At 46.1% G+C, this 26,875-nt stretch overlaps 2 protein-coding genes across 14 annotated transcripts in view; one reads left to right on the forward strand and one right to left on the reverse strand.

Moving 5' to 3' along the window:
* VWA2 (von Willebrand factor A domain containing 2) overlaps nucleotides 1-24,954 on the forward strand; it is a 63,048-nt gene extending 38,094 nt beyond the window's left edge. For 7 of the 10 annotated variants that reach the window (XM_077126101.1, XM_077126102.1, XM_077126100.1 and 4 more), the window contains 9 exons: nucleotides 3,481-3,675; nucleotides 6,996-7,129; nucleotides 7,720-7,852; nucleotides 10,781-10,836; nucleotides 14,499-14,606; nucleotides 15,483-16,094; nucleotides 18,265-18,816; nucleotides 19,467-19,592; nucleotides 20,924-24,954. In XM_077126101.1, coding sequence (XP_076982216.1) covers nucleotides 3,481-3,675; nucleotides 6,996-7,129; nucleotides 7,720-7,852; nucleotides 10,781-10,836; nucleotides 14,499-14,606; nucleotides 15,483-16,094; nucleotides 18,265-18,816; nucleotides 19,467-19,592; nucleotides 20,924-21,036 — 2,029 coding nt within the window. In that variant the 3' untranslated portion in view covers nucleotides 21,037-24,954. The other 3 variants (XM_077126103.1, XM_077126104.1, XM_077126105.1) reach the window with 3 other exon arrangements.
* Nucleotides 23,927-26,875, reverse strand: part of AFAP1L2 (actin filament associated protein 1 like 2) — a 102,511-nt gene continuing 99,562 nt past the window's right edge. For all 4 annotated transcript variants that reach the window (XM_077126094.1, XM_077126093.1, XM_077126096.1 and 1 more), the window contains 3 exons: nucleotides 26,262-26,455; nucleotides 26,022-26,144; nucleotides 23,927-25,090 (listed from right to left, as the gene is read on the reverse strand). In XM_077126094.1, the coding sequence (XP_076982209.1) occupies nucleotides 25,064-25,090; nucleotides 26,022-26,144; nucleotides 26,262-26,455 (344 nt within the window). In that variant the 3' untranslated portion in view covers nucleotides 23,927-25,063. The remainder of the gene's footprint in view (nucleotides 25,091-26,021; nucleotides 26,145-26,261; nucleotides 26,456-26,875) is intronic.

A 26,875-nucleotide genomic window follows, 5' to 3' on the forward strand; every position in this document is an offset into this window, starting at 1 on the left:
CACCAGGACTCTTGTCTTTCTAGACTAAGGCCATCCCCCTGAAGCTCTGTTTTCAGATGGGTAAGAAATCACCTGCCAGGGCTACTCTGCAGTAAGAAGTTTAAAAATTGTTACAGTAAAACCTTCGTGTAATGCAATCCATGATGGCATAAATCAGGTAAAACATGACTGGCAATGGGCTCCTGACCGCCCAGAACTCCTGGCCAGGTGGCTGCACAGGCTTGCCCCATCATTTCACTAATCTCACATTAATTCAACCCTGATGTTTTATGTGATTGATGTTTTGGACTCCATCTCCATCTTTACCAGGGCTTTATGCATTTAGATAAGGTTGCAGAAATAAGACTCACAGCTTTACCTTAACTCAAAGCCGTTCATAGCCTTCTTTTTCAAACCTTTTTAACATTGAAATACGGCATTCAGGGTAGGTTGCAATTACAGAGAATTTTGTTCCTTTTTACTTAATGTTATTTGGGAATGTGATTTTACATGCAGCTATATTATTTTTCATGTTGAAGCTTTTTAATAGTTATGCAATAAATGTTCAATTGAGATATAGCAAGGTATTTTCTCACTCCCCTAAATGGAAAAATGTAAATTGTGATCAATATTCCTGTATCCACAGTGGGTTTTCATTGAATTATTTCTCAAGTCTATTCTGTGGACCACCTGCATCAGGATTAGAGAAGGTGGGATACTGGTTTAAAATGGAGATTCTCAGGGCCCTTTGCACATCTACCAACTTGGGTTCTCTGAGAATGGGGTCTGAGAATCTACATTATTATGTCTCCCAAGGGATTCTTGCATACACTAAAACTTGAGATTGAACTCAAGATATAAACTTCTAGGAGTCAGTTGCTAGTTGGTTAATTATGGTAACTACCATTAATGGAGTGAATGCTCACCATGTACTAAGAGGCCTTAACTAGGAGGAGTTAATCCTCAACCAACACTATTAATTTCCCCAAGGAAATTGAGAATTGAGTTAAGTGGCTTTTCCAGGTTTACCAAGCTTATACATCACAGGGTTAGTATTTGACTCCTATTGATTCTGGAGCTTGTATTCTTCATCACTTTGCTACACCAATGACAAAATTTTTAGACTCTAGGTTTAAAAAAAAAAAGCCCATGCATTACGATTGTAATACTCCCAAGACAATAGCCAATCTGTGAACCTTCAAATTCCAACCTCGCTTAGTCTCATAAGAAAAAAATCTTTATGAAACACTGGTCTCAGACCCTGTACTCAGAACAGACTCTGAGATTCTAAATACTCTATGAAGTAAGGACATCATGTAGGAGGTAGTGGGATTTCTTCTCATTTCTCAAGGGGATGCAAGCTATTAGAATTCTCACTTGACCTCAGATGGAAGCCATTCAACAGTGTTCCATTAGAAAAGGGACAGCGAGGGTACAAGGTAGAGAGAGAGGGCTGGGCACTCAGCGGTGTGTGGGGTAGACAGCCTGGGCCGCCGTGTCCTTGCAATTTAATTTCCCTTGAATCACAAGCTGGTGGCTGTGAAGAGGGAGGCCCAGCCCCACCCACAAGATCTGGATTGAATCCCAGCCTTACTCTGCAGGTGGTGAATGAAAAGGGAAGATAAAGACTAGCTGATTGGAGCCAAGGTGGGGAGACCCATATGAGGAAAAGAGAATAGAAGTTGTGGAGAGCAAGTGCTTTTTCTTTTTGGTCCTGAACCTCTGAACCTATGGGAAGAGAAGTAATGAGCTGGTGGGTTGGGAGAGAGGGAATGCTTTGGGAAGAGAAAGCAAGGCCTGGCTGAATGCCCAATTAATGGAAAGTAAGTGGGAAACTCAGGACGCAGGGCCTAGCCAGGAGACTCATGGGGCTCACTGCCCAGAGCCCTGGGGACACCCTGGCTGGTGGGAGAAGAATTTTGTGAGCATTTTAACAGAACAGCCCCTGGGGCCGGCAGTCTTTTCTCATAAAGGGTCGTACAGTGACTATTTTAGACTTTGCTGGCTGTACGTGCTCTACTTAGACGATCCATAAACTCATGGGCATGACTCCATTCCGATAAACTTTATTTACTAGAATGGATAGCAGACCACATTTGGCCCACAGACAGATAAGAAAAGAACACTCACTTCAAAATCAGCTTCACTAGGTTAAAGCTCCAGTTCTGACCCCCCTCAGCTGGGCCACCACCAAGTGACTCAGCTGGCTGTGTAATGTTGTGTTTAAGAATTTGGCCTCTGAAGGCAGAAAGCCCAGGTTTTGAGCCCTTCCTCTCCCATGACAATGAGTGGCCTTAGACAACCCCCTTCTCTGAACTCCCTGGTCTCAGAGGACGCTGAGTAGTGAGAATTCTTGGTGAGGATTATATGCTTAGCACAGTGCCTAGCCTATTTTAAGTTCTCAATAAATATTAACAGGTATTATCACTGTACTCTGAGCAGTGGTTTCCTCAGCTGTGAAATGAAGATAATCAGAGCACCTTGAAGCGTAGTTTCGATGATGAAATTCAGTAACTTGTGAAGCATCTGGTGTGTGGTGGATGCTCCATGCGAACCTCATTCTTTAGGAAAGGGACAGGTGGTCTGCCTTTCACAGAGTCCTAGAAGGAGGCTCTTTGCAGACCCAACTGCTTTGGTGAAAGTGGTGGTACACGTGGGAGTCAGAATCCTTGTGGTGTCTTTGAAGTCTGCTGGGCGGTGCAACGTGGCCTATAAAAGGAACGAGGGCACGTTTGAGTGCCACTCATGCTGTGTTCTCCTCCTCTTTGGTAAGCCCATTGCCCATGCCCAGCTCTGCTCCCTAGCCCCAGAACACGGCTCAGATCTGTTCACCTGTGTCTTCGCTCTCCCCTCCCCTGACTGAAATGGCTTCCTCTTTCCTAGTCAGCTGGGTTCACTGAGACCCCATACAGATACTCTTACCCCTATTCCCTGACAGCTTCACCCCACAATGAGCTCCCACCTCAGAACTCTTGTTATCTGTGCCATGTAGTTACTTATTGTTTGCTGCTTTCTCTGTTATCTTTCCCCTGATAGTTCCTAATTCTTCAATTAGACAAGGAGTTCTTTGAGAGTGGGATTATATTACACTTTCCCATCTCCCTTTCAGTATCTTACAAATAGTGGATTCAGAATAAATATGAGTGGGCTGGAAAGAAGTGTTTTTTAATTGATGCAGATGCTGATATAAATCTGCAGGCTAGGCGTCTCAATTCCAGGAATAGTCAGTTCTTGTTGACATTTATTAACTTAATAGGGATCCATCTGCACAGAGAATTGCCCTTTAAAAGCTCACTTAAAATTGAAAGCAATGAAAGTAAAGGATATTCTAGGCCTGGCCCATAAATCCTTCCCAAGCAAAATTTTCCATACTCTTTCCCCATTTCTCTGCTGGTTGAAGAGCTCTTTGGGGACTTAGAGGAAGGTGGAACTACAAGGGTGCCTGACTGCTGCTTGGAGGAGAGACACTCACTCTTTCTTTTTTCCTTATTGTGCCTGCAGAGGAGGGAGCACAGAGACAGGCCTTGCTCTGAAATACCTTCTGCACAAAGGGTTCCCTGGGGGCAGGAATTCCTCCGTGCCCCAGATCCTCATCCTCATCACTGATGGGAAATCCCAAGGGCCCATCACTCTACCAGCCAAGCAGCTGAAGGAAAGGGGTGTCACTGTGTTTGCCGTGGGCGTCCGTTTTCCAAGGTAGGAGACTTGGCCATCTTGGGACAACCCTTGAGTGACTGACTGGGGGCCCACAGCACAGCTGAGGAAGACTTCACAGCATAGGAAGACAGGACAGCTGGAAGAACTGTCTTGGTCCTTCCATGGGTTTGCCTTTTTCTCTCTGCCATGTCGGTGCCCATGAACAGTGAGCTCCAAGGACTTGGAAATCTGAGGCTATGTGTTGTCTTTGGTTTAGTCTGAATACTTGGTTGCAAGGTCAGAAATTCAACTCTATTTGAATAAAAATGGAAATTTACAGATAAAGCAGGGCCACCCCCACCCCTGGGGTGGTCAGCAGCCAGACTTGAATGTCTTTCAAATTCTTTGTCCCCTTGTTCTGCTGACCTCCCTGCCTGGTGGCCTCCTCCTCTCACCCAGGCTCTCCCCAGCAGCTGGAGCTGCTGCTGCAGGCACCTCCCCAGCTCATATCTTCCAAGTTCCACCCTGAAGGGGAAAAACTCATTTCCCCAATTTCCAGTTGAATAGTCCAAGGAAGCATTCTGCTTGGCCTACATCACAAACCCATTCCAGGGGCTTGGGGCTTCGTAATCGGCAACCCCCTCTCCAAGCAGATTTCTCCAGATGTTGAGATATGCCTTTCTAGATGAGAGGAGGGCACCAGTCCTTGGGGCTTTCACCCAAAGCAATGGAGATGACATCAAAGCCAGAAGTCTCTAATTGTTGTGGGCATAGGTGAAATGACTCTGGACTTGGTACTGTGCCTACACATCGGAATCTTTTTTCTTAATTTTACTATGGTCATTATTTATTCGTTCATTCAGTAAATACAGATTGTTTCCCTCATATCAGGCACTATTCTAGTTTCTCAGGATACAGTGATAGCAATATATCCTCACGGAGCTTACATTCTCATAACGAAACCAGATGACAATAATACAAAAGTGAATGAATCAACAAGTAATATAATTTCAGGTAGAAATAAAATGCAAAAGAGAGAAATAAAGAGTTAAGTATAGTGGGGAATAGGGAGGATAGCTATTTTAAATAAGGAGGTCTCAAGTCTTTTTTGAGGAGTTGATTTTTAGCAGAAACCTGAGTGAAGTAAGGAACAAGTCTTCTGAGTATCAGGTGAAAAAGTGGGCGAGGCAGGCAGAAGACAAGTGCAAAGGCAGCAGCTAGCTTGGTGTGTTACAGGAATATCAAGACAGTCAGTGAGTAGCTGGAGCCCAGCAAGCAAGGAGGAGAATTACAGGAAGTGAGGCAGATGAGGTAGGCAGGTGCCAAATCACGGAGTGCTTGTGATAATGGTAAAGACTTCGGAGCTTATCAGTAGGATGGGAAGCATTTGGAGGGTTTTGAGCAGGGAAATCACATGAATGGACTTGCGTTTCCAGGAGATGACATTGCTGCTGTGAGGAGAATAAACAGAGGGGAGGTGGATAAGAGGAAAAGTGGGGAGACCGGTCAGGAGGCCCTTGGAGCAGCTCACACAACAGATAATGGTAGTTCATAAAGAAGCAGCGCTGGTCCTGTTGGACTTCAGGAATGTTTGGAAGGCAGGGGAATGGAGTGGTTCAGGGATTACAAGTGGGATATGTGAGGAAAGAATCAAGGATGGTGGCCAGGTTTTTAGCCAAAGCCACAGCATGAATGGTGGGTGCCACTTCCTGAAATGGGAAAGACTTGTGGGAGGAAGGAGCAAAGAAAATTGGTTTGACACGGATTTAAGTCTGAGATGCAATTTAGACATCCAAGTGGAGAAGTTGAATAGACAGCTGGGCATAAGAGTCTGGGAGAGAGGACAGGCAGAGATTTGGGGATGGCATTTAAAGCCTCAAAAGATCACATCTTTTGATCTCTTTGTGAGTACAAAGAGAGAGGCTGATTAAGGACCAGCATGTACCAGTTGGAAAGAAGAAGATTGAGAGAAGGAGCATGACGATAGAGTGGGGATGTCCAGGACCGGTCATCATCATTGTCGTTTTTATGCTGGCCAGTACTTTGTTATTTAACATAGGCTGCTTTGTTGTTATTTTGTCTGAAGTGTCAGGCACATAAACTCCTTGAGAGGGGACCTAGCTTTATGGCTCTCTGCCGCCCCTCTACTCATTTGGTGCCCAGTAGAGTACCTTGAACATAGCAGTTGCCCAAATGTTTGTCAACAAAGATGGAATATACAACATGTGGAAGTGCATGCCTTGTTCCAGTGGTTTCTTCTCCAGCTAGTAACTGCAGCAGCGTTTCTCAAAACTATCTGTGATGAAGGGCTAGTTTTTTCCCCTAATCCATCATGGGTTGATATTTCCATAAAATGCAATACTAGAAAAATGAAATTAAAAACAGGCGAAACATGAGGGGAAATGTTTGTTATTAGATTGAGCAGACATAAAATGACTCAGTCGAATTACTATACAATTGGTTTCTATTCATTGAGATCCTTCTCTGATGGTTCTCAGCTCTGGCTAGGGAGTGTTCAAGAAAATCTGTTGCTGGGCCAGAGAGCTAAGAAGGTGACACAGCCATGCTCATGAAATGTTAACGTGAGGTCAGAACATCTGTTCTGTTTGTGAGTCACTATCTTAAGTACTGGGAGAAATTCCTGGTTTGTATGACTTCTTAGCAGAATGGGCATTTTGATAAAATGTTGCTTCTGCCATAATGTCAAATCTTGGTCTATTTTGATGGACAGGATTTTAAATGCATTGCCAACTGGCCCTGTTTTCTTAAAAGAGGTTTCTGGGCCTGATTTAACCCTTTCTGCACCGTCCCACATCCCATTTTTGCCCTGGGCACTGACACTGGCCTGCTTGCACAGTGAAGCATGCTGGCTCCTTGCTCTGGGCAAGGACTCCTCACTTCATGAGTCTTAGTTCTTCTGCCCGCTGTTTGTGATTCTTGAGTAATTTCTTTCTATGCCTAGCTGTCCTTGTTGGCTCGTCTTACTGTCATCTAGAACCACTTTCCTTCATTTCCTTTCTGATTAATTTTTTTCTTGTCAGTTATGGGTTACAAAACCAGACAACCACATGTGTTGGGATGGGTCTCAAAAAAAGAGCCAAAGGTTTTGAATGGATGATTTTCCTCCAAGGAAGTTGGTGAATTTTAACGTGCGCACATGGGACGCATATCTGGGCTCCCCTGAGGTCTTTCTGGGACTCACTTCTTGGTCCTTACTTGTGTTCTGGTTAGGGGAGATGGCAGCCTCTGGATGTGCTGGATGGTAGTGCCATCCACAGGGTGCTCCTGCTCTAGGAGATGGGGCAGGTTGGGGTGGGGGGTGGTGATAGGCATGGGGCAATGAGCCTTTGTAACGTCTGTGCTGGGGACCGGGGGGACAGGTGGGAGGAGCTGCACGTGCTGGCCAGTGAGCCAAAGGAGCAGCACGTGCTGTTTGCTGAGAAGGCAGATGACGCCTCCAATGGGCTCTTCAGCACGCTCAGCAGCTCTGCCATCTGTACCATTACCTCTCCAGGTAAGACCTTTCAGGCCGGGGGAGGGGCGCTGCCCAGGTATCTGGTGGGAGGCATGGAGGCACGAAGTGAGGACTCAGGAGCAAGAAAGCCTAGGTGTAGCACTCTCTACCCTGGGGAGCCCTGTGCCTGCTCCCACTCCCTGAGTTAGGCTCTGCTGGTTTCTCAACTTGGAGTCCTGTGCTTGTCTCATGGGACCTGGGTCTTTTGGGGACCCTGTGTGTGCCTGTGCTTGTCCCCTGCTCAGGAGGAAGAGCTGAGTCAGCTTCCTACCTTGGCCAGCACGGGAGCAGAGGGAGGCTCTGGGCCTGGAGCAGCACATCAGCTAGATAAAATGTACTATCTGTACCCTTTGTAAAAGCTGTGTGGGGAGGGGTCATGAGACGTGAGAGCCACCCAGAGTAGGTATCCAGAGCCCGGATGCCAAACAGGCAGAGCAGGCACCCTTCCTCAGCATGTCCTCCCTGAGAGAGGCGGATAGCCAGGGCTGAGGGTGGAGTGGAACCCCTGGGAGCAGCTGTGCAGGGGAGTGTGGTCAGAGGAAGGAGGTGTAACCCTGTCTTTTCCTGCTGGGTGTGTGTCATGGACACAGACTGCCAGGTCAAGCCCCACCCCTGTGAGCGCAGGACACTGGAGATAGTCCGAGAGCATGCTGGCAGTGCCCCGTGCTGGAGAGGCTCGCAGCGGACCAACGCCGTGCTGGCTGGCCTCTGCCCCTTCCACAGGTTTGTCTGGACAGCTGGGATCCCAGCCCTTGCGTATGACCTGGGTAGGGGTGAGCGGATCTCCAATGCCAGGCATATACTAGCTGCAGGGAGAACAGCTCTTTGGGGCCATGCAGCATGTGATGGGGATCAGAGGAGAATGGGGCACAGGGGGCTAGGGCAGAGGCTTGGGGGGCAGGGAGGATCACAGCCACTCAGTGTTAATGTCTGCTAAGACACCCAGGGAGAGTAGGGGGTGCAGGCAAAAGCTGGTCCTCACAGGACAAGTGTCTGGATTGTGATACTTATTGATCTGATTATTTGGAGCCTCTGAGCCAATTTCCCCATTTCCGGGACTGAGTGCGGCAAAAGGCTTAAGGCCATTGGATGAGCCCCAGTCTTGGGGGCTGTGGAGCTGCTGTACTTTTCCAGATTAGAGCCTGGAAGCCAGCCTCTGCCTGGGGAACACCCCCATTCTGCCCTGGGCCGTTCCTCTGTTCTACATCTAGACTACCTCCAAAAAGTGCCTCTCACCCTCCTCCAGACCTGCTGGAGGACCGGGGCAGTGTTTGGACAGCTCAGAGCACAGCACACAGCAACTGAAAGAAACAGGCAAAGAAACCACAGGAGCCCTCCCGGGCTCATGGAGAATCCAAAGAGCACATGAGCAGGGAGAAGTGGCATCCTGCATACGGGTCAGAGGAAATGGGGCGTCCGGGCCATGCCAGGGAGCATGAAAGGCTGTCTTCAGGACCTAAGCATTGAGTGCAAGGAAACAAGCATTCGATCCTTACCGAGCCAGGCTGTGGCCCCATCACCACCCCCAAGGAGCTCAAGGAGACCAGTGGCTGCCCTGGGATGGAGCCTGTTCTCCTTGGGATGTCATGGAGAAGGGGCTGCTTGAGGAAGCCTTGAAAAAAGCAGGGAACTGGTCACAGCAATGGATGGAGGGTATTCGGGGCTGATTAAGGACAACCCAGATGTGGGAACTGCTGGGGAGAGGCTGGCACTGAGCTTCATGCTCAGACTTGAAGCTGTTGAGCTTTTAATCCCAGCGTCACCATTAATGAGCTCTGAAGCTCCTGTTTCTTCCTTTGAAAAGGAGATGGTAGTAGTACCTAAATTACAGGGCCCTTGAGGGCATTAAGTGAGTTAATACAGTGAATGCAATGATGTTTCAGGCCCCTAGAGTGCTGACTGCACATAGTTAGCTCTTAATCAATTCACACATTCAAGAAATTCTCACCAGGGCCTCCTGTGCTCCAGACACTGTCCTGGGTCCTGAGGAATCAGCAAGAATGTCTCAGAAACAAATCTCACCTCCATGAACTGACTTTCCAGTGAAGGGAGGCAGGCAGTAAACAAAATGGATACTTAAATCATTTGATGCTGATAAGTGCTATGGAGAAAAATCACCCAAGGATTGGGAACTAGGTGGCATAGGTGGGTGGTAGGGGCGGTGTCGCAATTTTAAATAGAGTCCAGGGCAGGTCTTGCTGATAATGTGCCTTTGAGTCAGCCTTGGGGGAGCTGAGTCCACCAGCCCTGTGCAGATCCAGGTGAAATCCCTGGCAGCCATGCCTGCTCCAGTAACACTGATTTCCAGTGCCAGGTTGGGTAGGGAGAGGGGTGGGCCCCACTGAACGCTCTGTGCTAGGACTTGTACTTTTATGAGGCCATTCGGATTAGACACTAGAAGGGAAGATTTTTCTTTAATGAGCTGGCAGCTTGGCAAACTTTCTGTGCCAGCAACTCCTTAAGTTCTTATTTGACTTTGCTTTTATCCCAAGTGGACATTTTACTACACCTGTCCTGGAGAGGAGCCCAGTTATCCTGCCTGTAGAGTGGGAAGCCTGGGGTGGGATCTCTTTGGAAGAGGCCGTCTTTGGAGAACGTTATGTGCCAAAGCCCAGAGAAGAGTCTGCTTTAGTCAGGCTATTGCTGGAGCTGCTGCTGACCAAGAAATGAACTTTCTGCCCAAGAGATGAGGAACCCTTGCTGCCCTAAGGTCCTTTGCTCCAGAGACTTGGAAGAGATGGGGAAACCCAGAAGGCCTGCTGTGCAGGCTTTGAAGTCTGATGATAGGGGTTCCGATCCCAGATCTGCCTTCTAGAAACCATGTGACTATAGGCAACCTTATTCAGCTCTTGAATACTTTTCCCATCTTTAAAATGGAGATAACCATCTTTGTAGGCAGCTGTGGGGATTCAGGGGAACATTGGGGCTGCCTGGCACATGGAAATAGTAACTATTGTGTTAGCACTCAAATGGACCTTAGAAATCAGCAAGTTGGATGGTTCACAAATCCTCTTGGACTCCAGGCCTTCTATGGACATTTGTTACACAGATCATATAGAAGCAGCACATTTTGGATGAATGGCGTGGGCTGTGGCTCTGGGCAGGCCTGGCACCCTGGCCATTCAATCCTTCACCCTCTCGATCCAATGCTCCAAAGAATGCAGTTGAAAACTACAGTTAGACATAATGTATAGAAGAGGGAACTGAAGACCAGAGAAGGAAAGTAACTTGCCTGGGTCACACAGCCAGAATCCAGGTATCTAATTCTCACTAGTCCCCTCAACCCACTGCACTGTGCAGGCCCCAGAAAGGAGCTCGTAATAGAAAGCTGTTCTCATAGTTTAGAGTTTGATCATAAGCTTCTCACCTCTGATGTGATAGTTGGCTTACATTAGCTTTTGTTTGAAAATATATATATTCCTCTAGATAGTTTGAGACATTCCCTGTCCATGTGCAGATAGAAGTTGGAATCGAATCAAGAAAGAACATAAATCGAATCAAGAAAGAACAAAGTCCTTCCTGTAGGGGTTCCTCTTCACCCAACTCTGTGTTGAGATCTTATATCAGCTTTTAGTCTTTAAAAACATCTCCCAGATCTCTCCCTCCTCCTTAAGCCTTTGATCTCTACCATTTTCTTTCCTTTGATTGTAGATGGAGGAGAGTATTCCTAACCTACCCGACCACCTGCTACAGGACCACCTGTCCAGGTACGGCCTGCCTCTTAGATTCACCAGCTCTCTCTGGGCCTTGGGACCAGGCTGGATTTGGAAAGGGGCATTTACAGTCCTGGAACAGAGGGACAGGGTTTTGACTGGCTCCGGAAGGGAGAAGGGATGGGGCATTAGACTCCATTTCGGAGGCAGAAGAGTGTATCCATGCTGTACTCATTCCACACTTGATCAGTGGTGTTTTTTAATAAAAACACGGCAGGGGTTTTGGAATGACTCCCCCTAATCAGTGCCCATTGTGTTGGTGAGAGAAAGCAAAGCACATGGACTGAACCCAGTTCTGCATGTAGAAGACCTCAGATCCAATGTGGAACTCAGGGCAATTACCTGAGCCTTGGTTTCCTTCTCTGAAAAAGGGAGTAATCCTGCGCTCTGTCTGGAACCCTGTTTCCTGCTCTATTTGGTAGGGGGATCACACATGGGATCCTAGCAAGGATTCAACAAGATAATGCCCACAGAAGTGCTTTGTCACCTCTGAATTCCAAACAAACGGGTTTATCAGCATCAGCATGCTGCATTCAGCACGTTTTCCTCATGCCCCTCATTGCTCCACAACCCACAGTTCCTGGGCTGTGGGCTCCCTTTGAGGTCTAATGCAGCCCAATGACCTGAGAGTACAGAAATGAGCTTCTAATGCAGCCCCTGATGAGGTCAGAGCCTGTGGGCTTCGTGTATAAGCAAGGTGGCAGTTCCCACAGGGGTTGGTGATGCCCTTAGCGTCCCCTTTCAAGGTTTTCAAGTTCCATCATCTCTGGCCTCTGACGTATGGGAGAAGCTGGAAGTGGAGCTGTTTCTGCCCAGAAATGGACACTTGAGGGCTTACGGTTTTGGAACCAGAGCCACCTGGGTTTGAGCCCCACCTCTGCCCCTTTACAGCCAGCTAATCTTTTTTTTTCCTCCTAGTTTAAACAGATGGGATTTAAACAGATATTATAAAGTAAAAACTAAAAGTCCGTCTTCAGTCCAACCCTCAATTTCACTATGTAGAGAAATGTATCTTTGCATATGACAATATAAAGATGAACAGCATGGAAAGCATACTGTATAAATATATTACTTTTCAGCTTGAATTTTAATCTAACAGCATGTCTTGGAGATAGTTTCCAGTTGCTACTATCTACAATCTACACTATTCTTTTTTTACTGCTCTATAGTATTTTAATAATAGTTTATAATATAAAGCTGCTGTAATTTAACCATTTGCTTATTGCTGGACATCCCAATTGTTTCTGTTTTCTCCATGTTGCTATATGTATACATTTATTTGTTCAAATGTGTTGCATACTCTATACACTTAAACATTAAATCTGATAGTATCTATAAAATTTTCCTCCAAAAAGGCTAGGCATTTTTATATGCCAACCTATAGTGATGGTGGCAGCCCCTGTTTCTTCACGCATACATCAACAACACCATACAGCTTTAAGATCTGTTTTTTTGCAAATTACAAAAATTATATCTTTGTTCTTTTATTTTGCATATTACTTACAGGCTTATTGGTCATTTCTCTTTCTAGCCGGTGAATCACTTGTTTATATTCTATTCTTAATTTGCTATTGTAATTTTTTTTTTTGGAAAAAATTTCCTATTTCAAACTATGGAGTATGTTTACCAGTAATATATATATATATTTATTTTTTATTAATAAAACCAATCAACATACAATATGAACATTCTTTTTTTATCACATAGTTGTATATTCATCATGATGATCATTTATTAGAACATTTGCATCAATTCAGAAAAAGAAATAAAAAGAAAACAGAAAAAAATTCATGCATACCATACCCCTTGCCCCTCCCTTTCATTGATCACTAGCATTTCAATCTACTGAATTTACTTTAACATTTGTTCCCCCTATTATTTATTCATTTTTAATCCATATGTTTTACTCATCTTTCCATAAGGTAGATAAAAGAAGCGTCAAACACAAGGTTTTCACAATCACACAGTCACATTGCAAAAGCTATATCATTATACAATTATCTTCAAGAAACTTGGCTACTGGAACACAGCTCTGCATTTTCAGGCAGTTCCCTACAACCTCTCTGTTAGACCTTAACTAAAAAGGTGATATCTATTTAATGCATAAGAATAACCTCCAGGAAAACCTCTCGACTCTGTTTGGAATCTCTTAGCCGTCGACACTTTATTTTGTCTCATTTCTCTCTTCCCCCTTTCGGTTGAGAAGGTTTTCTCAATCCCTTGGTGCTGAGTCCTAACTCATTCTAGGATTTCTGTCCCATGTTGCCAGGAAGTTCCACACCCCTGGGAGTCATGTCCCACGTAGAGAGGGGGAGGGCAGTGAGTTTGCTTGTCGTGTTGCACAGCCAGCTGATCTTTGGCACATGATTTCTCTGCACTGAGCTTCAGCTTCCTCATCTGTGACTTTTTTTTTTTTTAATTAACTGTACCCACCTCATAGTGTTATGACAATGAAATAAGACTAAGTATTTGTAACAGTGTCCACGAACATACTAAATGCTTTAAAAGCCACCATGGTTGGCACTGCTGCTGTGAATGAGCCTCCCAGTTTCCAGGGTATTCTAGCCGACAGAACAGTCCAGAGTCAGCCTCCATACTTTCTTCCTTTGTAAAGTATACAGTTTAATTATTATGATGTGACTACCAAATAACATATTAGTATTTTTTAAGCAAAAAGACCAGAGACTATCAATCCCAGGTATGACGGCATTTAGCAGTTTATCATCCCCTCTGAAAATATAACACATGAACACATGAAGAGTCTGCTGGAGTTCTGTAGCCCTGGAAGGGAGATCATGTGCAATTATTTGCATTTGTAGATGAGAAAATTGATAAGGAGCTCAGATACTGACTGCAGGGTGTCATGGATTGGATGCTTCAGAATGGGCCCAATTTCAACTCAGGCTGTGGTTTCCTGTGTAAAATACCAGTTTTGAAGAGGCATTACCCATAATTTGCACCTCCCATCCAAATACAAAAGCTGTATTACCCATTGTCGGAGTGTTTGCTTTGTGCCATGAAAGCACATGTATTCATTCATTTACACGGACTAATTAATTTACCCCTCACAGTAGTACTGTGGAATAAGTTTGGTAGTCATCACCCTTTTGTGGATAAGGACACTGACCCTTGGAGAGGTTTGTTGACTTGCCCACATAAATGGAGGAGGTCATTCAGTGCTGTTCAGCTGATTCCAGGGTCTGAAGTGTTACTGTTTTATACGCAGCCCACGGAGGCCATCGAGAACAACCATAGGCAGAACTTAGCAAGGAAATGGAATGATCAGCTGCACAACTTTCCCTCGATCTCAGGGCTCCACACTGCTAGCTTGACACTCCTGAGATCTTCACCCCTCTCAAGGCTCAGGGTCCAAGACCAGGTACTTATCCTGGTCGCCCCGAGCCCCTCCAGGCCTTCTCAGCAGCTGCAAGTTAGTAAAGGTATTTTTTCCCAGTGTCAGAGCTAGGAGCTGAGTTCTATTGGCACATCCCGACAGAGCTTGCCGTTGAGTGTCCTCAAACAGAGCCGCCTCTTTCCCTTTCTGTCACAGCTCTTGCTGCCCCTTTCCTGACGGAGCTAGGGGGTCTCCTCCTGCCAGCCCACACGCACTCCCTTCTGTCGGGGTGATTGGTGGCTAATGAGCATCTCTTTGACAGGTCCTTGTGACTCACAGCCCTGCCAGTATGGAGGCACGTGTGTTTCAGAAGGACTAGACAAGTACCACTGCATCTGCCCGCTGGCATTTGGAGGGGAGGCAAACTGTGGTTCGTATGCATGAGACTTCTAAGACTGACCGCTGGGTAGGGCCTAAGCTTCCCCTTTCCACCCCCCACCTTGCTAACTACTAGATAGAAATCAGCCCTTGAGTTTTTAAGCCATCTACCTTCCGAATACACCTGATCTAACTGTACTTGTGGAATAAATAATTAAGATGGCAAAGCTTTGGGTAGGACAGTGGCTCCTTGCTTGTTAACTACTTGATGTTTGAGCCTCACTGAACCCAGGTGATAGCTGGAGCCAGCCCAACCCTGGGTCCTGGTCCTGGGCAGGAGGAGGAAAGGAGCCCCAAGCCCTTTTTGGTCTAAAGGTATAAAATGAAGTTTATCATAGGCTTTATGCTATAGGGTTGCTGGGAATTTAAAATGACAATATGAATGTAAACAGCTTAGCGCAATACATGACCCATAGTAGGGGCTTGTTAAATAGCAACTTTTAAAAAATTGTGGGGCTAAGTCAGTTGGAGATCCATATGGAAAAAATAAATACATCTTGACCCACATCTCACAGCTTACACAAAATATTCATTCCAGGTGGACTGTAGATCTAAATGTAAAAGGCAAAGTGTTGAAGCTTCTACAGGGGAATATCTTTAGGATCTTGAGGTAGGCAAAGATTTCCCAAACAGGACATAAAAAGCATTAACCATAAAAGAAAAATGGTTATCAAATAGATTACTTTTTTGCTTTAAAGAGAAAAAGGTCTGGAGACCCTTCACGAGGGCCAGGAGCTAGAGCTCCGTGACCAGCTCTGTCACTTTCTCTGTGACTGGCACTGGTCACTGATGCCCCTGGAGCCTCAGTTCCTCCACCCTGTCCCCCAGCGGGTGGGCGTCTCAGGTCAGCAGGGTCTGTGTGCTCCAGGTGGCCTCGGTGTGACGGTGGGTGTTGCCATGACTCCAGCAGCCCTGAAGCTGAGCCTCGAATGCAGAATTGATCTCCTCTTCCTACTGGACAGCTCGGAGGGTGCCACCCTAGAGGGCTTCCTGCAGGCCAAGGCCTTTGTGAGGCGGTTTGTGCAGGCCGTGCTGAGTGAGGACTCCCGGGCCCGCGTGGGACTGGCCCAGTTCAGCAGGGAGCTGGTGGTGGTGGTGCCCGTGGGGGAGTACCCGGATGTGCCAGACCTGATCCGGAGCCTCGACAGCATCCCCTTCAGCGGAGGCCCCACCTTGACAGGCGGGGCCTTGCGGCAGGTGGCTGAGCGTGGCTTTGGGAGTGCGGCCAGGACAGGCCAGGATCCTCGCAGGGTGGTCGTCCTGCTCACGGGCGCACGCTCCCAGGACGAGGTGGCTGACCCGGCACGTTATGTGAGGGCCCAAGACCTGCTTCTGCTGGCTGTGGGCAGCGAGGCTATGCGGGCAGAGCTGGAGGAGATCACCGGCAGCCCCAAGCACATGCTGGTCCATGCCGACCCACAGGACCTTGTCCACCAGATCCCCGAACTGCAGAGGATGCTGTGCAGCCGGCAGCAGCCAGGTAAGGTCCCGGCCAGGCTCTGGCTAAGGGTCTGCATCAGCCGGACCCAGCAGTGCAGATTTGTAGGCAGGCTGAACCCAGAGCCCCACACTTTCACGTACCAGCCTCATAGTTGGTAACTTCTCAGTTTGTCTATAAAATGGGACTAGATATGGTACTTCCTTAAGTGGGTTTTGTTTTTGTTTTTAAATGAGGATTAAGTAGGATAAGCAATATACAGGCTTAGTAGATGGTAAGTACTCAGTAAACTATGACTGCTGCTATTTAACGCTATTATTTAGTTACCATTACCAAGGAGTTCTGAATCTACTAAGCAGCCTACTGAGCTACTCTAGACAAGCAGATTTCTACTTTCTTTAATGGCAACCCACAAAAAGTAAACCAGCACACAGACACACACACGCTTGAAATAAACATTTCATGAAACGTACTTATCCTTCCTACCTGGGATGCACACCTATAGTTTCCTGTCCTATTCTGTTGCACAACCCATAACGTTGATTTCATGGCCTGCTGCTGGAATGTGCTGTGCAGAACTTTGAATCTGCCCCTGGGGGTAGATGTTTCCATCTGCAGGCAGGGGCCAAACCTGCGGCCTTAGTGTGTAGTAGCTGAGGCACATGTTCGGTGGGGCATGCTGCTTTCTTCCCCAGAGAGGTGGGAGGTGGGAAGCTGCATCCGGAGCTCCCCAGCCCCTGGTGTGACTTGTCAGAGATGAGTGGCCTTGCTTCCTGGAAGGGGGGGATAGGGCTCTGCCTGCCCACGTCTACCTGACCCTTTCCATGGCAGCCAGGGTGGTTTGTTTTATAAACTTTATTTTAGAATAGTTTTAGATTTAGAGGAAAATTGTAACAGCAGTGCAGAGACTTCTTATGTGCCCCACACCCAGTTTTCCTTCTTATTAACATCTTATGTTATGGGTGTGGCACATTTGTCACAATTAATGAACCAGTATCGATACATTATTATTGATTGAAGTTTGTGCTTTAATCATATTTTGTTAACTTTTACCTAATGTCCTTTTCCTGTTCCAGGTTCCCATAACAGATTACATTTAGTTGTCACTGTCACTTGGCTGTGACAGTTTCTCAGAGTTTCCTTGGGCCAGAGTAAAAACCAGTACATCAGATCATCAGATCCTCTTACTGGCAACTTAAACCTTTACAGTAGCTCCACTTTGCACCCATAATAAAACAAAAATCTCCTTTCCACTGGCTTCTAGAAGCTCTCTTTGATATGGTTACTGCAGACTTTTTGGCAGGGCCAGCTACAGAGGCCTTTCCTCTGCTTCAGAAGTCTTCCCCTGTCCCACCTGCTCACACTGACCCATCCTTCAGTTCTTAGCTGAAATGTCACCCTCTTAGAGAAGCCCTGACCCCTGCTCTCAATCCAGTTGCATTGCCCCACTGGTCTCTCTCATAGCACACCTCACCCTGCCCCCCACCTCCGCCCATCCTCCTCTTCCACAGTGTTCACAGCATTTGTAATTCTGTTTGTTGTATGTCTATCTCCCCATAGACTGTCAGCCTACTGAAGGCAGGCATCAGCCCACTTTACCCACATGGGACTAGAGCAGGACATGGCAGGTGGTAGATGCTCAAATATGGGATGCTTGAGGGTGTAGGTGAAGATGCTGTCAAAAAAAGGACCCCAAAACTCAATAGTTTACATATGATAAGATTTTCTTTATCCCACACAAGGGGTCAGAGGCAAGTGGTCTGGGGCTGGCTAGGTGACTTGGCCAGTTTATGGATTTCATTTCAAGGTCCCGGTCACCATTTCTTAGCCAGTGGGCAGGGGAAAGAGAGAAAGTGGAAGGCAAGCAGCTTCCTTTATTGCAGATATAACTTGGAAGTTATACATGTACCGCCAGTCACATCAGAAGTTGTGAAGGTTAAATTGAATAAAACCTAGACACATGGCCACACCCAGCTTGAGGAGATGCTGGGAAATATAGTCTCACTGGGCATTCCTATGTTCTGCTGATATTCCATGAGAGGGGCATTCTAGAAGGCCATGGAGGATGGGTACTGCAGTGGACAGACAGCTACTGGCTGGCCTGAGGCTCTGCCCAGGCCGGAGCAGTCCCACTTTGCCAGCTGGGCCCCAATGAGGGACTCTGGCTCACAGGTGCTGTCCACAGAGGCCCATCCTCTGCTTGATCCTGTAGGCTGTCAAGCACAGTCGTTGGACCTGGTCTTCATGTTGGACGCCTCGGCCTCTGTGGGGCCAGACCACTTTTCCCAGATGCAGAGCTTTGTGAGAAGCTGTATCCTCCAGTTTGACGTGAACCCTGATATGACTCAGGTCGGCTTGGTGGTTTACGGCAGCCGGGTGCAGACAGCCTTCGGGCTGGACACGCACCTCACCCAAGCCGCAGTGCTACAGGCGATGAGCCAGGCCCCCGTCCTGGGCGGGGTGGGCTCGGCCGGCACTGCCCTGCTGCACATCTATGACAGCGTGATGACGGTCCAGAAGGGTGCCCGGCCTGGTGTCCCCAAGGCCGTGGTGGTACTCACGGGCGGAATGGGAGCAGAGGATGCGGCCGTCCCTGCCCAGAAGCTGAGAAACAATGGCGTCTCTGTCCTGGTTATTGGAGTGGGGCCAGTCCTGAGGGAGGCACTCTGGAGACTCGCAGGCCCCTGGGACTCCCTGATGCACGTGGCAGCTTACGGAGACCTGAGCTACCACCAGGATGCACTCATTGAGTGGCTGTGCAGAGGTGAGCGGGACAGTCCATGCCATTCAGGGCTGCCTCCCAGGGGGGCCTCAACCTGGGCCTACCTGTATACCCCAGTGAGGATCGCAGCCCCTCATCTATTGAGAACTTTCCATCTGCCAGGGTCTGTGCTGAGTCCTAAGTGCATTTGCTCTCTGGAAGGCATACCCACTCCCATTTGATATTAAAGGTGCAGAGAATTTGAGCAACACAGATTTCTCCTTCTCACACTTGAGAACGTGTAGGACTCCACTTAATCAGAAGGCATGCTTAGAATTCCCACAGAAACACCAAGAGTATAAGGAATGGCAGGCTGGCCAGCCTCCAAGCCTCCCTTTAGCCAGTGAACCCCTTGCTGCCTTGTCAGAAGCACATGGCAGCTATCACAACAATAAACATTGCCAGGTGCACAGTGCCTGGAGAGGCACTATGTGCACGTAGGGAAGCTGGGGCAACTTGGCCTTTTTAATCTAGCTGGGTGGTATGGAGAACCAACTGTGTGCTAAGCTTGTCACTTAAGGGCCAAGAGGCACACTTAAAAGCATGTGTGACACTTACTCCTGTGGCCTTGCATCTGTACAGGACTTATTTAGGGTTGGGGTCTTTGGGTCTGATTCGTGCTGGGCCTGAGGGGGGCATGTTCTCCATTGTAGAAGCCAAGCGGCTGGTCAACCTCTGCAAGCCCAGCCCATGTGTGAACGAGGGCACCTGCATCCTGCAGAACGGGAGCTACCGCTGCGAGTGCCGAGGTGGCTGGGGGGGACCCCACTGTGAGAACTGTAAGTGTGGTTGTGCTTTGTGTATGTGAGCTGAGGGGAAGGTCTCAGTCCTGTCAAGTCCTGGAGTTCTAGGGCACTTGTTCAGTAGAAGAAGCAATCAATCGTTTATTCGTCCACTCACGAATGGTTAGTGAGGTGGGAAAAATCCCAGGACAATGTGTTATCCTGGGAAGCAAATGGAAAAAGTGTTTCAGGGGGAAGAACTGATCATCTGGGTTGAATATTGCTGATAGGTCAGGTAAGATGGGGCCTGGGTATTAATTGGGTTTTAGCAAACTCGAGGTCACTGTTGCCTTGACAGTAGTTTTAATGTGGTGACTGGGCCTAAAGCCTCTCAGAGGTGGTTACAAAGAGAAAATGGAGACTGTCAGTACTGTCAAATCTCCAGGAGCTTTGCTGAAAAGGAAAGAAGAAAGATGAGGTGTTAACTGCAGAGAGAAGCTGAAGGGATCAAGAGAGTTTTTGGTTTTGTTCTCTTTAAGATGGCAGAAAAAAACTACATGTTTATAGGCTGATGAGAAAACAGCTGCAAAGGAAAGAGGGGAGAATTGCTGGAGTAGATGAGAATCATCTGGTCTAGCACAGCAAACCACAGCCCAATGGCCAAATTTGACCTGTCACCTGTTTTTGCAACTAAAAGTTTTACTGGGACACAAGCTGCATCCATTTTTTCATATCGTTTGTGACTGCACAGCAAAGGCAGAGTTGAGTAGTTGCAACAGAGACCAAATGTCCTGCGAAGCCTAAAATATTAACTTTGTGGAACTTTACAGAAAGTTTTATGACCTCTGAACTTGCATGCACATTGAGGGAGGCTTCAGTAAGGAGCACAGTTGATTGACAGTGACATGAAAGGGGACAGATGGAGTGGGCACGGGAGCAGGTAGATGGTTAGATGTGGTGGTGGACGCTGAGTGTTTCTATTTAGTGGGAAGGATGGCCATCAGCTGAGAGTGAGGATGGGGAGGAGGGGCTGGTGTTTTGAGGAGAAAGATGTAAGGTAACTGTCTAGGAGAGGAGCAAAGTCTAGGGAAATAAAGGACTGCTGGGCAGCACTAAGGGCCCACTTGTGGTTTGTGGTCATGGATTTAAAGATACCAATAGCCGGCAACCATGTGCCCATTGTAGTAACAGCCTGGGATTCCACTGCAGGTAGTCTGGCTTCCGACGGCCAGGGAATGTGTCCGAATGGCAGTCACACGGGGTCTCAGTCCCACAGCTTCTGCTCAGATGTGGGGTTGTGGGTAGCAGCAGGATGCTGAGAGGCCCTAAGGGTTGGTTGAGAAGGGAACTTGGGCGCATATATCCTCACTGTTCCTTTCTTTCTCCAGGGGTCTTGAGAGAAACTGCCCCCAAGGGTGGCTCTCAGCACGTGCCTGCAGGGGGGCAGTGGCCATTCCCCTCCTCACAACCACAGAGAAGGCCGGAGCCTGCTGGGCGCTGAAAACACCTACCCTTGGCACCTTCTGTCCCGTGGGGGCTCGTGTCTGTCCAGCTGTGTCCACAATCGTCCTTCCCACTGCTCCTGGTCTGGGGAGATGTCCCTGCGGCAGACAGTGCTGCTTAGGGGATGTGGGAGCAGCTGATTTCACCCAGCAATGATGATGTTGAACTCTCTCTATATGTAAGTAAATATTTATTTTCTATACCTCGTCGTTTCTTTGCCACCTTTCTTCTGAAGATGAACAAGGGAACCGGAAACTCCAGAGAAATGTGATGGCCTGTTTGAGGCTCACTTTGCCTGCCATAAATGTTAAATAGGATGTTGTTGGGACAGTGGTGCCTGCCAGAAGACATTTCCTAGAGTGCAGTTTGAACCACTGAAACTATGGCATTGCAGGACAAAAAACAGTGTGGATTTGTTGACTTCCCTGGAGATGTCCCGGACGTATTCATTTTTAGTTTGAAAGGGGGCTTGAATGGCATTGGTGAGTTTTTCTGGTGCTCAGATCTGCATGTGGAAGAGTCAGCCCCCAGACTGGAATTTGACCAATTAACTGGGGCTCATTTGACTTTGGGAGAGGAGCTAAGTGTACTCCTGGCTGGGGGCAGGAGTGGCACCCAAAATTGTGCTGGAATCCAGTATTCCCATGAAAAGGGCCTTCCTTTAGAGTTTACTAGGAGGGCCTAACTGTGGGGTGTTTGTCAGATGCTTTTGTTTACTGTCCTTTCATCGGGACAAGGAGTTAGAATGCTTAAATTCAACAAATATAGGATAAAGAAATGTATAGAAGTTTTTGCTTTTTCAAGCGTAGATGTCATACTGAGTTTTTGTTGATTTTTTTTTCTGTCTAGTTTTAAAAGTAACATTTTAAGAGATACTGTATGTTGGCTATTTATTTAACAGGCATGTATATCCTTAGACGAGGCAAAGAGGTTTATTTGGAATATTTTCTTGCAACTAGGTATTTAGGAATAAAATGCCCCCTGCAATGTTTAGAAATCCGTCCTTCCCTTTGGCTGTGCTCTTCAGGTTGATTTTTCAGGAGAAACCTTTGTAGAGCTCTGATCTCAATCCATAGTCTTTATCATAATTAATTTTGAACAGACACTTTAATGTAATATCTTATACAAAAAGGCTACTTTGATTTAAATACTACTTAGCTTTAAGAACTTTCAAGATTTCTGCTGCTAGAAAAGTGCTTGAAGGGGTACCACCATGTAATTGTTGAAGATTAAGGGAAAAAAAAAATTGGGCTGGTGTACCAAGCACTGAGTCATGAGAAATGTTATCTTCAAGGGATATTTTTTAAAATTTTGTTACCACGTTGTCCTTAGCAGAAGACAACATCAGGGTCAGGTTCACATGTTCACCAAGCAAATGCCAATCAATGATATTGTAAAATTTACATGAATTTACTGTCTTTAATAGAAGGTACAAGTTAAGCATTTTATAATCTGGGCCCTTTGTATTATGCAGGGATGATATGTGGATGTCCCATTGAATTGCTTGGACGTAACAACAACAAAAATGGTGGGCCCTGGGCTTCCATCTTAACGGTCTTCGCTATTTGTGTGTGTGAGAGCTGGGGGCTCAGGCCACGTGCCACTGAATAGTTCAGCCTTTCCCAGTGCTCCAAATAGCACAGGAAATTCTTCTTTTATTGCCTAACCAGCCAAGTCTTTTTTCCTTCTTTTAAGAGAAATAAGATATAGGTAATACATGAATATGTTCTCTTTATAAAAAGTTAAACATTGCAGAGAGTTCATAAATCTCATGCTGTTTTCTCTCAGTGATCCTGATTCCAACCACCTGGCTGAATGCTGTATTTCGAATAGTTTTACATTTTTTGAGGTTTCTTTTTTTAACTTATTTTAAAATTTCAAACTTATAGGACAGTTACAAAACTAATACAAAAATCATTCAGAGAATCCCCAGAATACCTGCTATTCAGATTTACCAACTTAACATTTTGCCACATTTCTAATACTTTCTTTGGTTTTCTCAAAAGATTTTTTTTTTTTTTTTTTACAAATAATGACTCTATTGTCTCTTCCTTTTGACTTTTTATACTACTACTTTTTCTTGTTGGTTTGCATTGCCTAGGACCGCCAGAATAATGTTAAAAAGTAGTATTTTTTTTTGCCATTAAATGTGATGACTTTATGAGGTTAAGAACTTTTTTTTTTAACCTAGGTTACTAATAGTATTTGTTATGTGCTTTTGAACATTTCATCTGTTAATGTGATAGGTTACCCATTAGTATAGCTTCAATTATTGAACCACCTTTGCACTTTGGATGAATTCTACTCAGTCCTGTTGTATTATTCTTTACTTATACTGCTGAATTTCATTTGCAGATTTATTTTTTTCATCTATATCCAAAAATGTTTTTTTTGTAATATTTGTTGGATTTTTGGTATCAGATCTATGTTAGCTTTATAAATGGAAACTGCATATTCCTCAAACTTCCAAACTGCTATATTCGTAGTATTTTCTTGTAACCTAATCTTGTCAGTATACTATACGTAAGCCTTCTTTTTCAGTTTTGTTATTTAATATTGCCAGTTTTTGGTTCTTTCTGTCATTTAATAAACACATTTGCGCTATGGCATTCCTTAATTATTCTCAGGGCACCACCCAAGTATTTCCTCCCCCCAAAATTATTTAGGAGTATGTTTAAATTCCAGGAATATTGATTATCCATTGCCTAGTATTTGATCAGTTTCTGGATATGTTTCTTATGTGTTTGGTGCAATTGTTAAATATGCTATTACAATCCTCTTTCCAGCCTAACTTCTTCTACTTGATTTAAGGAGACCCAAAGCCTCTTCCTAGGAGTCCACCAGGCCCTGCCCCAGGTAATTTCATGAAATACAAGGAAAATTCAAAATTCAATTAAAATTTTATTTAAAAAAAGTATGACTCACCACTTGGTAAAGGGTCACCAAATGTTTTTGACAAAGGAAATAAATGCCCTTGGATTAGAAAGATAAAAATCAAAACAACCTTTAGTTCTCAGGAACCAGTGTAACAGAACCCAAGAAATGAGGCAGAAATGAACAATGAAATGTTTCAATCCATGTTAAAGAAAAAATGCCATCAGAGGGAAGATAGGGGCAGCCCAAAGAATGCATTACCAATTTTAAGAGAAGGAACCCACCCTAACCAAAATTTACCACTTTTTTCTTGGAAGGATCATTGCCACAGGATTAAATTTGTAAACATAGGGTAATTTTTTCTATGGTAATATAAAAAGTCAGTTAAATCTCTGAAGATGCTTTTCACTGTTCTAAATTACAGAATCTTGAGCAATTTTTCTATATAATACAGCATCATTTAAAATTTTCTTTAAAAGTAGTTAATTTGGACCTGTGCTAGGCTGAAAAAAAGTTATTAATTTAATGGGAACAGTTCCTCAGCTTGGTCCCAAAGGTTTCCCCCTATTAGAGTTTCTCAAAACTGATATCATAGTTTTGCACAGGTGGTGTCAATGCTGTTTGAAAATCACCAAAGATTTGAGTTGGTCCTGCTAGTATTGGATAGTACAAACTTAAAGGCAAGGATGGCTTAATCCCCACACACTGCTAAGTATTGAACAAGAGATGATCCGTTTAGGTCTTCTTGGTCACCAAAGCCATGGGATAGAGCCCTGCTACCTTAATTTCTCATCTAACAAAATCTCAATGTCAGAAGCCTTTCATTACATAAAAATCCTGATAAAACAGTTGATGAAAACTTCAAAGAAGAAGCACAGAACGTCCCTAAATACAACATTGCTCTCATTTATATCCAATATTTAGTTAGGTCTCCAAAGAAGCCTTCTTTCTTGTTGTTTTATGTCCTTGTTTTCTGAAAACTGACAGAGCCTCCTCTTTGCCAAAGCTCTTCATTTACAGAACCCGGGTCCTTGCTTTTCTTCTGAACAGACTCACCCTTTCAGAGTTTCTGCTTTAATGAAGACCTGAGTGAAGCAAGATTGTCACCAAGGTCCAGGTTGATATGACAGTCTTTAGATGAAGCTTGTGTCCTAACTGGCTCCTTTCTTCTCCCATTCCTAGGGTATCATTCAAACACCAGCACCACCCACCCCCCCAAAAAAAAGAGTGTTAGAAATTTTTCGTAGCAACTTTTATATGCATAGAAAAATGTAAGGAAAAATTTTAAGCATAGAAGCACTTAGGAATAGAAATGACTGTTTCAGTCCCTTTGTCAACTCCACTTAGGTGTTCATTGCTGCTCAGAGCACTTATTAAGAGGTTCTGAGGCTGCGGGACAGCAGAGCACTGCAGATGATTAATCAGTGATTTCTGCCATGACAGTGAGGGAGTAGTGATACCCATGTCACATTTTCCCATCTTGGGTTTAACAGTCATTGGTGTAGGTGCCTCACAATATCTCCAACAGGCAAGCAGGATGGAAATAAGGAGCAGAGCTTACCAAAAACAAGGCAGCTCTAAGCATGTTCTTTATTGTACAGATGATTAAAGGATTAACTTTATGTCTAGCTGTGAGGGAAAAACCCAGTAATAGCATCTGTTCCTTGTGTACTCCTTGCTGAGCCTTTGCCCCTAGCTGGCTGGGCAGCCGTGGGCAAGTCACACAACTTGGGTGAATCTGTTTCTCTCATTTCAATGGCAGAAACCCTTTCATTATCAAAAAAGTCATAATTTCTATTCAGTCACAATCTGGCTCTGAACTGCAGTTCTCCCCTAGAATCTCCTATGAAGTGGGCAGTAGGTAGTTCAAGGATTGTGGTGTCCTCGGGCTGATTAGTAAGGATACCTGAAGCAAGTGCACGGACCTTTCCAGTTGGCCAGTGCCAAGGACCGAGCCACAGGCCCAGCCGGTCCACAGAGGGTAGAGCCTTTGCTCAGAGCCAGCACCAAAGGGCCACCCAGATCCAAAGTGCCCCCCCCCCCCCCCCAGTTAAGGTTCTGGTGTCCTTTGGTGGTCCAGAAGGGGGCCAGGAGGGACTGCTTGCTTACCTTGGCTTTCTGAAGGACAGTGCCTTTGCCTGTGACCATGACCGAGAGGGGCCTGTTCTTGAGTGCTGTAGCAGAGTTGACTGGGGTACAGTCTGGGACAGGGGTAGGACTGGCAGCTTTGGGCTGTGGTTACAGGAGGCAAGAGCTGAATTGAGGGGAGGGAAACGTGACCCACTTCCCCCAACCCCTATCCAGGAGGCCCAGCAAACAGCTCAGGGGAACCCCGGCCCCCACACTCACTCGGGGGTTCATGCTTTCCAGGTGGGTGGTGTCCACGGTAGTACCCAGTGTCACGGGCCCAGCCTCAGCCTTCTTCAGGTTGTCCTTCACCTCCACGATGCTGAGCTCCAGGTCCACGCGCCTGCTCTCCTCGGTCCTGCACTCCTCGTCGATTTCCTTCAGCTTCTGCTCCAGGCTGTCCACAGCTCCCTTGTCTGTGGAGAGCAGCAAACTGGCTGCAGCCAAGCCTCAGAGGCCCTGCACGCTTTACACCCAGCCCTGGTGGAGCGGTCCAGATGTGGACTCAGGGCTGGGCTGGGCTCTTTCATGTGCCATGGGCGGCCCCAAAGCCTGAGGCCTGCATTAACATTCTGCAGAAGCTGGCGAAGGCACCAAGAGAGAACTCTGCCTTCTCAAGAGGTCCTGAGTCTGAGGATCTCCTTTCTGGTAGGTTCTTAGGGTTGTTTTGATATCTGGTGTTTTTACAGAGACCCAGAAGGGTAATTAATGGTAATAAAGAGAAGGTTTATTAATGACCCTTGGAGGATGCCTGGGCTGTTTCAAACTAGCCCCTGTGCTTCCCTCAATTCCAGAACTATCTTGTCTCTGGTGCTTGAACTTCCCCAGGCTTAAAA

This window comes from Tamandua tetradactyla, chromosome 13, assembly GCF_023851605.1.
Source record: "Tamandua tetradactyla isolate mTamTet1 chromosome 13, mTamTet1.pri, whole genome shotgun sequence".
NCBI classification, from domain to species: domain Eukaryota; kingdom Metazoa; phylum Chordata; class Mammalia; order Pilosa; family Myrmecophagidae; genus Tamandua; species Tamandua tetradactyla.